Below are 14,639 nucleotides of genomic sequence, written 5' to 3'. Positions count from 1 at the left end.
TTCCTAATGATTTACGTAGTTTTAAAGATTTTGGACCACCCTACCCGCAAAAATACACAATTACAGGTAATTTGAATGTCAATACATGATATAAGAACCCTCATATCAAAAGGTTGATCAAAAGATACGTTCAAAAACGCATCGTGTTAGCTTATTATCGATAACTTTTCACATGTCTCCCATAATCAGCAGATTTCAAAATTTTGAACTACCCTAATATAGTATAATCAAAATATATTAAAAGTTCCATGTCAGAAATAGGTTTAGGGCACTAAAGTCATCATATCCTGTGAGTTTTAGCCATTTCGGTTAACATTTGAGGTTTTGTCCGACCTTTGTATGGAGGCCCGCCACTGTGCCGCGGTCCTTCAGTGTATCGGCAAGTATGCGGGTGCTCCCGATGAAGTTGAGAGATCTGCAGTTCCACGTACCGAGCTTCCAATCGCAAGCCCCTTTTCGTCGCTGTGGTCGTCACCATTATTGGTATCGGTTTGTATTCTTCTCTTGTTGATTTTTCGGTGCTTGTCTTTTACGGCTGGCTCACAGGGCCTGACATCAACCCACTAACCCAGGAAGCTGGGCTTACCTTCCCGGAAGTTACGGGTTCTGCATTGGCATTTCCTCCATCTACAGTGCTAAATAGCTAGGCTCAAGTCTTCGCCGCTTTTGTTTTTAATGGGCGCCTAGGAGATAATGAATCCCCCTAACATTGCGCGTTTCGTCATAGATTACACTGCTCGACAAAATTACACAAAATTTCGTGTTATGGGATAAGAAAAAAAAAAGAACAGGGGTTTGGGAAAGAATTTTTGAAAAATATTGGACCGGGCCTTCACAGATTCAGACCGAAGTTTGTATGGAGAACTTGGGGTGTTCAATTGATATACGCATTAGAACGTGCCGAGCATATATTTAGGCGTTTTTGGTATTTAGGTTTGTTTCGTTATTGTCTAACGCCTAAATATATACAGAGCGCGTTCTTACGCGCATATCAATTGAACACCCCAAGTTCTCCATACAAACTTCGGTCTTAAATTGAGAAGGCCCGGTCCAATATGTTTCAAAAATTCTTTCACTATGACACTTCTGGGGTCCCAGACCCCTCTTCTTTTTTTTTCTCATCCCATAACAAAATTTAGTGTTGAACGGTGTTATCGCTCATAAATGTACTAATTTTCTTGCAACGCATAATAAAAAAGCTGTTGATGAAGACTTTTATATTCCTCTACCTCAACAAACAGGATGATGCTAGAGTTCGGTTTAGTTCGGTTCATAATAGATCACGTTACAGGAAAACTTCAAACCTTCAATAAATAAATATCCATAGAAATTAAGTTAAGTTCTTCAAAACCTTTTCAACAACTTTTAATTCTTCTCTTGTATTTATTCCTTATTTGTACATTACAGATTAACTCGATTGCGCGAGAGAATATATCTACGCGGAACCAGCGTTCATATATCATTCCACGTTCGGATTGTAATTTTTGTAACAGGACATTTAAATATTCGGAATCTGTTGACAACCTCGGCTATTTTTTTATATTCCAAATATACGAGTACCTGAGCATTCTTTGGTCTTGAATGGATTGAACCGACTATGGAAAAAAGCGTTGACAACTCAAACTGATGACGATTTGAATATCATTCTGCAAGACTTGCAATCCGAATGGTGTAGAATACTATGCGTACACTAGTGTTTGCTATATCTTTACGCAAGCAACCTTATGAAGGGCTAATATAGATCTCTTACTGAACTGGTATTCCCTATATTGAGCGAATAATGGCCCTGTAAGTCCAAAAAGGAGACATGTTGTACGATTAATTACTAGGATACAATGACCGTGTTAAGATATGTAGACAACGTGTACACGTAGTATTAATAATGATGAACATATCCCGATACACCCATAGCATTAGTAAGTATGACCAGATTAAGATAGACTAAGTCCCTACTAACGGCCAATGACGACCAATCTGCCTTGAAAGGGGATGAAGAAACTAAAACCAGCTTGGACTCATTGTCCTTGTAGTTCTTCTCAAATTCCCCCGGATGATTGTTTTAGTTTTCAATCTGAGGCCTTTCGAATACGGTTACAGTGATGATTTTTGAAGCGTTGGAGTCACCACCCGAATTTGCTGGGTCCCATGGGGATTAGACCTTCACGCTGCGATGGATTACATCGAAACGTGTTAAGTGACTAGGCTTAGGACCTTCATGCATTCGAACGTCTGATTCACGCTTCACTGATGGTAACGCACAAAACAACGAAATCTATTTTTATGCAGTTCATTTACCAGTTACAAATTTCACTTTTATGTTGATTCGATATCTATGAAGTTGACAGTAAGTATTAGATTCTCAGTTGTACTTGTTTTTGGTTAATACATCTTTATGATCTTTTATGCGGTTAATACATCTTTATGATCTTTTTTCTTAAGTGCTTTGGATGGTGTACAATATCTAAATGTAGTATTTCAGCTGTTTCATCCAAGTTATTCAAAAATTGTATCTTAAAACCTTAAAAAAATAAATGTATTTTTTTTTCTATGCTTTAGTTAGTACATCTAGATCCAAGTGAATAGCTGAAAGTGAAATTTGAAACTGTGCAAAGATAGAGTTGAACCGTGCTATGATGACCCGCCTACATCCCAAACGATTGGCCAGAATTCATCTAGTGACTCGAATATCTATTTCAAATTTCACAGGTATCATGCCTCCTACCCATTGCCAGGGAAACCTCTTCGGATTAAATAGATGACACACAGCCCGCCGGAAATTCACTTATGCCATTTGCTTTGTGATCTATATTTTTGAACGCTTAGTCGTATGTGCGCGGCGAGTGCTAGCCCAGGAAGAAAGCACCACACGGACAAACGGAACGAATGTGATAACTCTACATATCTACAGATTTTAAACTTAATAAATGGAGCAAAAATAAAAACAATCGCTTCCGCTCGGAGCGAAGCGTTTTTGGCTTTGGCTGTGCTGCCGGAGGCATCGTTGTCGTGGTTGTTGTTCCTGTTGTTGTTGTTTGATGACAGCCGTCCATCCCGTTTGTGGTCTTTACTTCTGATTGCATTCCAGTATTTTTTGCGCTTCGGTCTGTGGACGAACAACAATGGGAAACGATCCGGATGTAAGGGGATTGGTTTCTGGTTTGATTGAATCAAAGACTGCTGAGAGTATTTACCTGAATCATCCGGTATATGACCATTAGGGAGTCCACCGGGGTTTTACAGCTGTCCTGTACGCCAAACGAACCCGGCATGTTCATGCTCAGCGGGTTTGCGGCACGTTTTCCCCAGGAGGGTGTGAATGTGAGCTGTTGGCGGAAGTGAGGAAAATATTGGTTGAGGAAACTTTTCAAACTGTTCGTATTGAAATTAGGTTACACAAATTCCGGAGGAACGTCTAACAAGCATAATATTCCCACTCCCGACAAACTCACAAAATAGTGAGTTCTTCCTTCGGAAGGGAAGTAAAGCGTGGGTCCCGAGATGAACTAGCCTAGGGCTAAAAATCTCGTTAATACAGATAAAAAAGCATAATATTTCTTAGTCGACATGGCTTGAAGGTTACATAGGGGTCAGATAAATTGTAATTAATCATAATTCTCATGGCGGATCAAGTGAGAAGTTTACTGCGGGATTTAAACGGCTACGCTATCTTCAATACAAAAAAAACTAGGTTTATTATTTGCTCGACGTTTCGTCACCGGGGTTTTGTGTCATATTCAGGGGTAACTAATAGTTCGTTTTAAGCTACCCCTGAAGATGACATCAAACCCCAGTGTCGAAACGTCGGGTAAATAATAAACCTCGTATTTTTTTCGTTTTTCGTTTAAATCCTGCGTTGATCATAATTATTTGGATAAAAGCCGATTTTCTTACAAAATTGTCAGATGCTATAACTATACTTTGTTATAATGAAGATTTCTACTAATGAGCTAAACTTGAAGTTGGCTGGAGGGACATCCGATCCGCCATAGGTAGTACCTCGGCTGCAGCAATAGGCTTCGCGACTCCGAATCACAGAAACGACTGGTACGACGGCGAATACGAACAGTTGAAAAACGAGAAGAATGTAGCATGGGCGAGAATGCTGCAACTGCGTACGAGAGCGAATGAGGCACGTTATAGACAGGCGCGGAACAGGCACAACTCAGTCTTCCCGAGGAAGAAGCGCCAGTAGGATGAACGAGATCGGGAAGCGATGGAAGAGCTGTACCGTGCTAAGAACACACAGAAGTTCTACGCAGGACGAAAGACTTCCGGCCCCTAACCTCCAAGAAATTGAGGAGGAGGCTGGCCGGTTGAAAAACAACAAAGCCGCTTGAGCAAATCAACTTCCAAGCGAGCTTCTAAAATACGGTGGAGAAACACTGGTGAGAACACTACACTGGGTCATTATCAAGATTGGAGGAATGGATGGAAAGTATCGTGTGTCCCATTTACAAAATGGGTGACAAGTTGGATTGCGGGAACTATCGCGCGACCATACTACTGAGTGCTGCCTACAAGATACTCTCTCAAATTTTATGCCGCCGTCTATCACCGATTGCAAGAGAGTTACTGGGGCAATATCAGGCTGGATTCATGGGTGAACGCGCTACAATGGACCAGATGTTCGCCATCCGCCAGGTGTTGCAGAAATGCCGCGAATACAACGTGCCCACACATCACTTGTTCATCGATTTCAAATCGGCATATGATACAATCGATTGAGACCAGCTATGGCAGATTACGCACGAATACGGATTCCCGGATAAACTGGTTCGATTGATCAAGGCGACGATGAATCGAGTGATGTGCGTAGTTCGAGTACCAGGGACACTCTTGAGCCCCTTAGAATCTCGCAGAGGGTTACGGCTAAAGTATGTACCCCCGGACTTTCTTCCAGAGGTTCTCGCTGGATTCCTCCCGGAGATCTTCCCAACATTTTGTCCAAAGTTCTTCCAGAAATTTCTCTTTAGGGGGTTTGGGATTGTTTTCCAACAGTCTCTCTTGGGATGTTTGCAGAAGTTCTGCCGGAGACAGCTTTCAGATATTCTTCGTGGATTTCGTATGTAGTTTCTTCCAGAATTTCTTCTCCCTTCTTAAATTTCCTAAATATTTTTTCCTGGGATTAGAACATTTTTCCCAAGATTCTCCGGGAATTTCTTACAAGAAATCTCGTAACTTGTCCCAGGAGACATTGCGAGAAAAACTCTTTGAAAAAAATGCAAGAACTGCGGGAGTAATTTGAAAAGTAATCCCAAAAGGAGCTTCCAGATCTCGGAATAGTTTCTGGTAGAGCTCTGGGAATAAACCCGAGAAAATCTCAGAGATCTGGGAATCTGGGAGATAGGATTCGCTGAGAAGAATTCCTCCAGAATCCTTCCAAGTATTTTCCCAGAATTCCCCTAATATCCTGGATGGAATCCTTTAGAATGGTGAGAATAATTCTGCCAGAATCCCCAGAATTCTACGAGTGATTCCCCCAGAATCATGAGAGGGATCATAAGAGAGGTTTCTTCAGATTCTTAAGAGAAATTCATCTAGAAAACTAAGATAGATTTTTCCGAAAATCTGATAAGGTTTCTCCCAGAAAGGGATTACGAAAACTTCTAGAATGGCCTTCTCCAGCATCCTGATAAGGATTCTCTGGAATTCTGAGAAAATTCTGAGGAAATTCCAGAAAAAATTACCGCAGATTCGTGAAAGACATTTCCCCAGAATCATTGAAAGGGCTTCCCTAAGCTCCTGAAAGATATTGTCCCAGATAACTGAGAGTGGTTCCTCCAGAATACTTTAAATTGTTACACCAGAATCTCAAGAGAATTTTCCCATTATCTTGTCAGGGATTTTCCATGATTATTAAAAGAGACTCTCCCAGATATTTGGATGGGATTTACGGGAGCAACTGCTCCAGAATACAGAATTCTACTGGTATTCTCGTAGAATGCTGAGAAGCATTTCTTTCGAATCCTAAGAGGAATCGCAAAATCTATGCGAGGGATTCTCCAAAATCCGAATTTATCTAGAAAATTCTGCCCAGAATCTCGTGAGAGATCCAGCAATAATTATTAATTCTAAAAGAAAGTACCATAGAAAAATATATCCCCAGAATCCCAAGGATTTCCCCAGAATCATGAGACAAATATCCCAGAATATTGAGAGAAAATTCCCCAGACTCCTGACGGGGATAACCCCAAAATGCCAAATTTTCAGAGAATCTTGGGAAGAGTACCCGCAGATTACTTAGTGATATTCCCCCAGAATCTTAAAAGAATTTAACGCAGAATCCTGGGAAAGATACCACTAGAATCCTAATAATACCACTAGAATCCTAAGAAAAATTTTCCCAGAATTCTGAGAGGAATTTCGTTACAATTCTGAGAATTCTGAGTATGATTCTCCAAGAAGTCTGAGAGAAGTTCCTGAGAATGCTGAGAGAAATTTCCTCAGAATTCTGAGTGGGATCCTAAGTGAGGGTCTTCCAGAATCCTTAGAGGAATCAACCCACATCTTCCAGAAATTTCTTAGAATCCTGAAAGCGATTTAACCCTTGGTAGGGAACCCTGGTAGGAAATACCCCAAAATCGTGAAATGAATTCTCTTAGAATTAAGAATACTAATAGGAATTTTCATATAATATTGCTGAGAAAAATTGCTCCAATTTTGAAGGGACTCTTCCATAACTGTGAGGATTCCTCTAAAACTTTTTTAGAGATTCCTTCAAAATGCTGAAAATGATCACACCAGCATCTTCAGAGACCTTATCCCAGATAAGAGAGAAAGAATTTTCCAATAGGATTTCATCCTAAATTCTATAAAGGATTTCCCTACAATCCTGGGAGGGATTACTCCAGTTTTCTGAGATGGATTCTCTCAGAATGTTTAGAGGAATTTTTCCAGTATCCTGAGAAATTTCTTCAGATTCCCTAAATCCTGTGACGGATTGCCTCAGAATCCTGAGAGAAGTTTTTCCTTGGGATTCTCCCAGAATGCTTAGACCAGAACTTCCTGGTGGAATCTTCCAGAATCCTGAGAGGGATTCTCCTAGAATCTTGAGATTGATTCTTCTAGAATCCTGAGAGAAATTCTCCTGCAGTAATGAAAGACATCCCATTAGTGCCGTGAAAGAGATTGCCCTAGAACCATGAGTAAGAGAAATTCATCTAGAATCCTGAGAGGGATTCTCAAAAAAAAAGTTCGGAATCCAGAGATGGACTGGCCATGAATCCTGAAAAGGATGCGCTAGAACCCTGAAAGGGACACTAGACCATAAGCAAGATTGTCCAAGAAACCTGAGATATACAGGTATGCATCGATTTAGTTATCCCTAGATTAGATAGACCCTCAATTTTATGTACATTTTTTCAATGGGTATATTTTACAGTGCATTCTGAAAAAAAGTTGATATTTTTGAATCGACAGAAAAATCGAATGTAATAAATCGATTCGGTCGATTTTGTGGGGCTTCAACATCGATTCAAAAAATCGATTAATCAGAACAAAAACATCGATGTTGCGAACATCGATTCAAAATTGTCCAACGCTATTCTGAACTCAATGTGAGATCATCGACACCAAGCTTGAAATTAAGAATAACTCCAACGTACTTCACCTGATCTGATCAGTCACATTGATTTCAGAATTAAAGAACACCATTACGGTTTCGCCTTTCCACGAAAATAACTATAAATGTTTTACTCGGATTTACCGGAAGGCCATATTGGCGACACCAACCCTCAACTACCTGAAGAGCGTTTTGCATCAGGTTGAAAAGGGTGCTGATATACATACCGCCTACAAAGTTAGGTAGTCGTCGGCAAAACCATAAGTAGCAAACCAGCACTTATTGAGTTGCCTCAACAGCGTATTTGCAACGAGATTCTACTAAAATGGTGATAAAACTCCCTCTTGGGAGCATCTACAAACACACAGTTTCCTTTATCGCTGCTGGACGCAATGTCGAGAAGAGATTTCGGCTTTTGAGCATTTGGTAAACCCAATTGGAAATCATTGGAGATACACCATTAATCCGTGCGGATTTCAATATAGCATCGAAAGGCACGTTGTTAAAAGCACCCTCGATATCTAAGAAAACACCCAAACAAGTATACTTTTGAGTGAATGTTCTCTCAATATCGTAAACAACCGTGTGTAAAAGAGTGGAGAGTGGAATTTCAACATTGGCAAGCATGTTGGTTCACATGAAGAGGCACGTTGCCAAATGAACAACACGGATGATATGATCGACAATGCATTGTAGTCTGTATGTCTAGTCTCGAAGGTCGAAGACAGTGTAATTATCTTTTCAAAAGACATCAGGTTCATCCGAATATGTAATATCCTCATATCCTGGGAAGTCTGTACTGAATAAACATTCCAAAACATTCTCATCAGAGGAAGTGAAGTCGCCATTTTGCAAACCAAGTTCGTTCACCTGACTATCCTTAGATTTAGCAAGGGTTTTTTTTTTCAACCGACTGACTTCACTCAAACTGGAAACATTCGTACAAAAGGTTTTCAAGCCGGATCGTTCGCCAGACCGGAGAGCTTTCCTGTAGGCCTTGCGAGCCGACCTGAAAGCCTCCGAACCACCCGAACGTCGTCTATTCCGACTCTTTCTACATTGTTTCCTGAGTATCGCCAGATCAGAGTTCCACCAAGGGGTTCCTCTTGTGATCTTCACAGACCGTAGAGGGTAAGCTTCTTCAAAAGCTTCCATGATGAAGGTCGTTGTAGTATCAACGGCATTATCTAAATCACTTGGAGTGTCAATGGATGGTGAGTATCCATTAACCTTCCGTAACTCGCGTGGTTGACTACCTGCGTCAGCACCATGCTAATGCTGTCTACAAAAAGCGAGATTTTTTCAACTTGTTGTACAATATACAAGAGCGCGATCGTTCGAGGGTTAAATTTGGCCGCAACTAAATCAGTTAAGAGATCCCAGTTTGTTGACCGGGGATTCCTGAAACGCAATGTTTGCGAAGTAACATTTAAATGTTCAAAAAAGATGTAGCGATGGTCAGATAAAGATTCTTCATCTGACATATGCCAATTGGTCAGCTCGTGACTAATTCTGCTAGAGCAAAGCATTATGTGTAACACTTCCTCTCTAGCAGATACCATGAAGGTTGGGCGGTTGCCTATGTTAAGTAATCCAAGATCTGTACTACTTAAGTACTCCATCAAACTGGAGCCTCTCAAGTTAATGTTTGAGCTACCCCAGATGATATGGTGAGCATTAGCATCACTGCCAACAATTAGCGGAAGGCCTTTTGAAGTGCAGTGTTCGATGACTTGTTTGAAAGCATCCGTAGGAGATGGTAACTAAACCGAACAATAGACGTATTTCTTATTGAAGTTTCCTACAGATACATCAATTGTGATAGGACATACATATCTGGTGGTTAGTTCAGAGATAAATGTAGAAACAATTGCGTTGTTGACAAGCACACATGCTCGAGGCATGACACGCGAGATTGCCATTTCATTTTTACTGAAAGTAGCAAACACCGGGTTCACAAGGTTTCCTAGATATAAATTCCCCTTACGAAGGTAAGGTCCTTGAACCAAGGTCATTTGGGCTATACCATTTTGCATAAGTCAGCAAAGATTAATCGTTGCTGTTCTTTTATGCTGAAGATTGATCTGAGCTATCCTAACCGTAGTCAGTACCCAAACTAGGCAAGATTAAACTCTTCACAACAACAGTACAACAAAGAAGAGCAGCAATAAAAGCAGATCGGTATCGATTGGAAAACGCCAAAGGCGAGGATACACAGAATACCCTGTGTAAACCGCATATTGTGAAACCATATAGGCTCAGTGTACCAGTTATGGCTATAGTACCTCAAATTCGCCATAGTTGATTTTCAACCTTTAAAGATACAAATCAACAAGAAAAATTTCGTGAACAATAGATCACGATCACAAAAGATGATTGCAATCATTCAAACTTCACAATTTGCTCCAATTATGTTAGAAATAAATCATTTTCCTTAACTTTTCGGCCTCCTTGCACCCTATTTCGCCATAGTGTACCAGTTATGGCACATCCCATAAGGAATGCATGTAAATAGTGCGAAGTGGAACTCAAATTAACAAATGTGTTCATAACTGGTACAGGGTTCCTATCATTGGCACACGCCGTAATAAATACTAAAAGTAGTTTTGGCTCCGGTTTTATATTTTTCCTGTAAAGTATGAAAACTAATCCATCATTTGACTTATTGTTTACATTCGTCGGTCTTCTTCTTATTTTTGTAGAAATAGTTTTTCTTAGGTGGTGCGATAACTGGTACAGGCACCCTAGGTGTAAATTTAAACTAATGGGACACGTTCGGTGTAGTACTAGATTTGTAGTAATGAGCTGAATTTTAGTATGGTGAGAAGGTCAGTTCTCTGTTTCTGCAATGAAATGGTACAAACAGCATGGGTATTATGATTCCTTGCCTAATTTGATGCTATTTGAGCAAAACTTTGGATAATTATGTTGTTTATGTAGCAAGAAATGGGAAAAACAACAACATTGTTGACCAAAATTTTGCTCAAACAGCACCAAATTAGGCAAGGAATCATAATACCCACGCTTTTTGCATCATTTTATTGCAGAAACGGAGAATTGACCAAATCTAGTACTTCACCGATCCTTCCTATTAACAACATCTTCATAATCCCGCCCATATTTAGCCTCAAGTTTGAGACTAAAGAAGGGCAGCTGATTGTATCGGAGAAACACAAGGTCCACTGCACCATTGCTCCGGTTAGCGCAGTAAGAGCTAAGTACTGTGGAGGTGCTCCACAGGCTCCGTTAGCGGTTAGGTTTCTATTAGACCCCTCTAGCCATTCATTCCTCCTAGGCACGGTATAAGAATATAGCCGCATCACGCCATGCATTAGGCTGATCGAGAAAAGAAATCAAAAGTGATGATCAACTTCATACGGGCTCGAACAGCCGCCATATTTTTTATAAAATTGGCCCCTACGTATTTTAGTCACCAGTTTTCGCTACCAGCCCTGTATTGTCTACATATGTCTACCTATGCAATATACGTTACAGATGACCGTAAAAATTGCAGCTATTGCCTTTCGGCTCAGTAATTTCATTGTTTGCATTTAAAATTTCACACTGTCTTGATTATTTTTGCACGCTGCATGCATGCTTGAGTAAATTAGTTCCACTGTTAAATGCTTCTCAGTTAATTTGTTGCTCAAAACAAACTGATGTGCTCTCATTAGAAGGTAAGTGCATAGCAATAGGAAATCGATGCTTTTGCGAACTGTGTTGTTATTGGGATTTAAGTCATGGAATTATCCAACTGCAATAAACTCAATCTACATGATTTTTTGGCTTACAATGCGTTGGAAATCTCACCATCACTTACATGCCTGGTGGCAAATTTGCTGAACAAATTCAATCGTGAAAAGCAACAAAAGACGATTCTCCATAGTCAGTTTTCCTACTGTTTGTTCACTTAAACAACCGCTCAACATGATTGATCCTTGCTTGTCCTTGTGCAGTCTAATCTTCCTCGCCGTAACAGCATAATCCAATAAGCATAAGCTAAGCATCTGCTCCGGATTGACTTCAGGTACTAATACCTTTGATTGCCACAAGAGCCTTCATTAAGCCAGAATCTTCATTACATACATAGGTGCACGGATGACAAAGAGCAATGAATGGCAATTGCCGCACCTGCTCTAGAGTTCCATGCAACAGGAAGCACGCTCCCGGCGAGATTAGATTTTAATCAAACTCAATTTCCAATTAGCGACCTGCTTTCACTCCGCTACTGGATATTTATATGGAGGTAGATCTCTCATCGCGGTCATCATCATGGCTGTGGCAGCTCTTCTGCGTGCTGCAAGTTATACTAGATTGGTCCAATTGGTATTGATGACAATTCAAACCTAATCGAAACCCTACAACAGTATATTCAAAGTCAGTTTCAAACGAAGCTGTTTTCAATTAATGTTCTTTGGAAGTTGAGCTATGATGAATAGGGTTAATTGTAATTTGGATGTTATATCAAGGAAAACGGATTCGGCTGTCCTTGATTTCTTCGAATATTTGAAAATCACTGCCACATTTGAAAGGTTCCCTTTATCCTTAAAAGCCAGCAACTTTTGGATACAACCAGCACTGAAAATTTCAAAAGACTATCAAATTTTCTCACAGAAACTGCCTCCAAGTTTAGTATTCTTGATTTACATAGAATTTTGGACCCCTCTAATGATCCTTATAGGGTACACCACTCGCACTCAGCCACCGTCACTCTCACCTGTGCATCACAGACGAAGATCAAAGCAGCGCAGATTAGCAGCATGCTGAATAGTTTCACTAGATCCATTTCCGCGGATTTGGGGTGTCTGGGACAAAGGGCAATTGTTTGGCAAACCAAATGAAACGCGTATAGTACTCTGGGGGCTACTGCTGGCAAAATATGTCACACAATCACGTATTTGTATTCAATAGGCACTTGATAACTGATTGATGATGGAAAAGCTGATTGCAACGGTTTTTATACTCTATCGTGGGCAAAAGCGGGAAGTTCATTCTGGGGTTCTTTGCTATGGTTTCATTATCGGCAGTGTAGTTAATTAGCTATCGTGTTGAAGGGAGATTTGCATATTATTTAGCAGTTAGGTTGCTGCATGGCAGCTCGCTTCGTTTGCAGTTGGATGCTGTGGACCAACCACGATGGCACAGCGCTGGAGGTTATTATGATTTTCAGTCTTTCCCATTGACGTAATGAATCCCGATAAGTTACGATCTCAATAGGATGCTATTCATGCTTGGAAAGTGTAGCCTTTTTGAAGGACACTATTCAGTTTCATCAACTACTAAAATGCCACATTGTGAATAGTTCGCTCTAATCAAATAGAAAAAATAATCAAATTTCAACCAATACTGTTCGTTTTGGATCAGTTGAAACCAAAAATAAAGTTCATGAATAACTTATTTTTAATTGTTAGGACCTCGTAGACTGTAGATACAAAACATAACACGAATTGGATAATTAAAATAAAATTCAAACTCAGGTAGTGAGTTGCAAAGGAAGCCCTTCATTGAATGACTGAGAAAGTATTCAAAGAACACAAAGTTGCAGAGAGGCAAGCCAAGTTCAAGTGAGAATGAAGATGAAGAAGGATGCCTTACGTTACAATTTTGTTTTATTTTGCAAATTTCCCGTTTTTCGCCCTTAGAATTTGGCTTTCGTGCGGATTGGCTCTGTTTCGTTATGCGAATTTTATTGAGAGTACATGATTTTGCTCTTTTATTTGTAAATTTTATTATAAATCCATTATCCAGTTAGAATCCGGACGCAGCAAAGTATAATTTATTGTGATGCTTTTAATTTTCATAATCATCATTCTTTAACAGCAGTATGATCATAAACTAGTCCTTTTTTAACCCTTAAAGCACAAGTAAACCGACGTCTTACTCTACCCACTTCCCATCGTTTCCCTTTTTAACGGGCTATTCAAATATCTTGAAGTTCACAAATATCTTGCTCATGGTGCTCACATAGTTTTTGCTCCTGTTTGACGTTTGCTTACTCAGTTTGAAGATCGAATTGTCAAGCCACCATGCACGAATTATATACCGCAGGCATCTATTGACGAAGACCTGCAGCCGTTGAGTGTTCTTCATTGATACACACCAGGTTTCACTGGCGTATGGCAGCACAGATTTCTCGTTCGAATTGAAAATTCGGATTTTGATGCGTCGAATAATCTGGTTGTTTTTCCATACATTTCTTAAACTCGCAAAAGCATCCCTCGCCTTCTTGATCCGTGCACCTATGTCGATCTAGGTGCCGCCATCGGCCGCCATTTGGCTAACAAGATATTGGAAGCTTTCAACATTCTCCACTGATTGCCCAGAAGGGTTGACCGTGTTTACATCCAACGATTTGGTCTTGTTGACGTTGATGGTAAGACCTGCCGCTGAGGTTGCGCTGAGGAGCAATTGGCAAGATCATTGAGCTTGTTTTGGATATCAAAGCGCCGTTGAGCTAGGAGAGCAACGTCATCAGCCAGTTCGAAGTCATTTAGGTGCTCCATGGTAATGGGCAGCCAAAGCAATCCACGATTTGGTTCACGATCAATCGCACCTACCAGGATCTCGTCGATTACGATGAGGACCAGTAGCGGTGATAGCACACACTCTGGCCTCACTCCAGCAACGACCTGGATGGGATCGGGCAAAACACCGTTGTGCAGTACTCTGCAATGCCCCTTCAATGAGGCCGATGATTTTCTCAGAATTCGTCATAGTTAAATTAATTAGTAGGATATTAATGGGAAGCAATCAGCTGCGTTTTTGCTAGAGTGCCGGTAGAGGCGCTTTTCTGATAAATGCGGTAAACGTGATAACAGTGTAAAGAAATGGCACCTATCCACTCGAAACATCATGCGCAACACGGGTGGAAAATGACAGTCAGGAAAAAAAGTAAACAACTTGAAATTTGTATGGTGATGTAATCAATTCTCTGTTACCGCAATAAATCCAGAATAAACGCGTAGGGATAATGATTTTGTTTCTAATTTGCAACTTTTTGCCCCAAGGTACAAATCGCTGCGATGCGGAACAAGTACAAGCCAGCGCACAGTGGAAAAAAATGGACCCAAAATCGCAA

At 40.4% G+C, this 14,639-nt stretch overlaps 3 protein-coding genes across 4 annotated transcripts in view; 2 read left to right on the top strand and 1 right to left on the bottom strand.

The window, feature by feature from the left end:
- The window catches only part of LOC109409337 (crossover junction endonuclease MUS81-like), a 39,066-nt gene extending 36,061 nt beyond the window's left edge, over positions 1-3,005 (top strand). Inside the window, exons 3-4 of one of the 2 annotated variants that reach the window (XR_009997570.1) lie at positions 1,408-1,916; positions 2,707-3,005. The gene's annotated coding sequence lies outside the window, so the exon portion shown is untranslated. The remainder of the gene's footprint in view (positions 1-1,407; positions 1,917-2,706) is intronic. The other variant, XM_029869291.2, reaches the window with a different exon arrangement.
- The window catches only part of LOC134287830 (uncharacterized), a 216,384-nt gene that overhangs the window by 97,271 nt on the left and 104,474 nt on the right, over positions 1-14,639 (top strand). The gene's annotated exons all lie outside the window — the stretch shown is intronic.
- Positions 2,778-12,497, bottom strand: LOC115254144 (hypertrehalosaemic prohormone). Its single transcript, XM_029869294.2, has 3 exons — positions 12,279-12,497; positions 3,192-3,323; positions 2,778-3,103 (listed from the first exon to the last, which is right to left on the bottom strand). The coding sequence occupies exons 1-3, from the start codon at positions 12,345-12,347 to the stop codon at positions 3,065-3,067; spliced, it is 240 nt and encodes a 79-aa protein (XP_029725154.1). The 5' UTR covers positions 12,348-12,497; the 3' UTR covers positions 2,778-3,064.

This window comes from Aedes albopictus, chromosome 2 (assembly GCF_035046485.1).
Source record: "Aedes albopictus strain Foshan chromosome 2, AalbF5, whole genome shotgun sequence".
In the NCBI taxonomy this organism is placed as follows: Eukaryota; Metazoa; Arthropoda; class Insecta; order Diptera; family Culicidae; genus Aedes; species Aedes albopictus.
This window is presented reverse-complemented; position numbering and strand designations above follow the sequence as displayed.

Excerpts from the sequence above, each read along its gene's own strand:
- LOC115254144 (XM_029869294.2), bottom strand. The coding sequence starts at position 12,347 with ATGGATCTAGTGAAACTATTCAGCATGCTGCTAATCTGCGCTGCTTTG. Across the intron at positions 3,324-12,278 it reads TCTTCGTCTGTGATGCACAG|CTCACATTCACACCCTCCTG; the intron begins GTGAGAGTGACG and ends TTCCGCCAACAG. Across the intron at positions 3,104-3,191 it reads TCATATACCGGATGATTCAG|ACCGAAGCGCAAAAAATACT; the intron begins GTAAATACTCTC and ends GTTCGTCCACAG.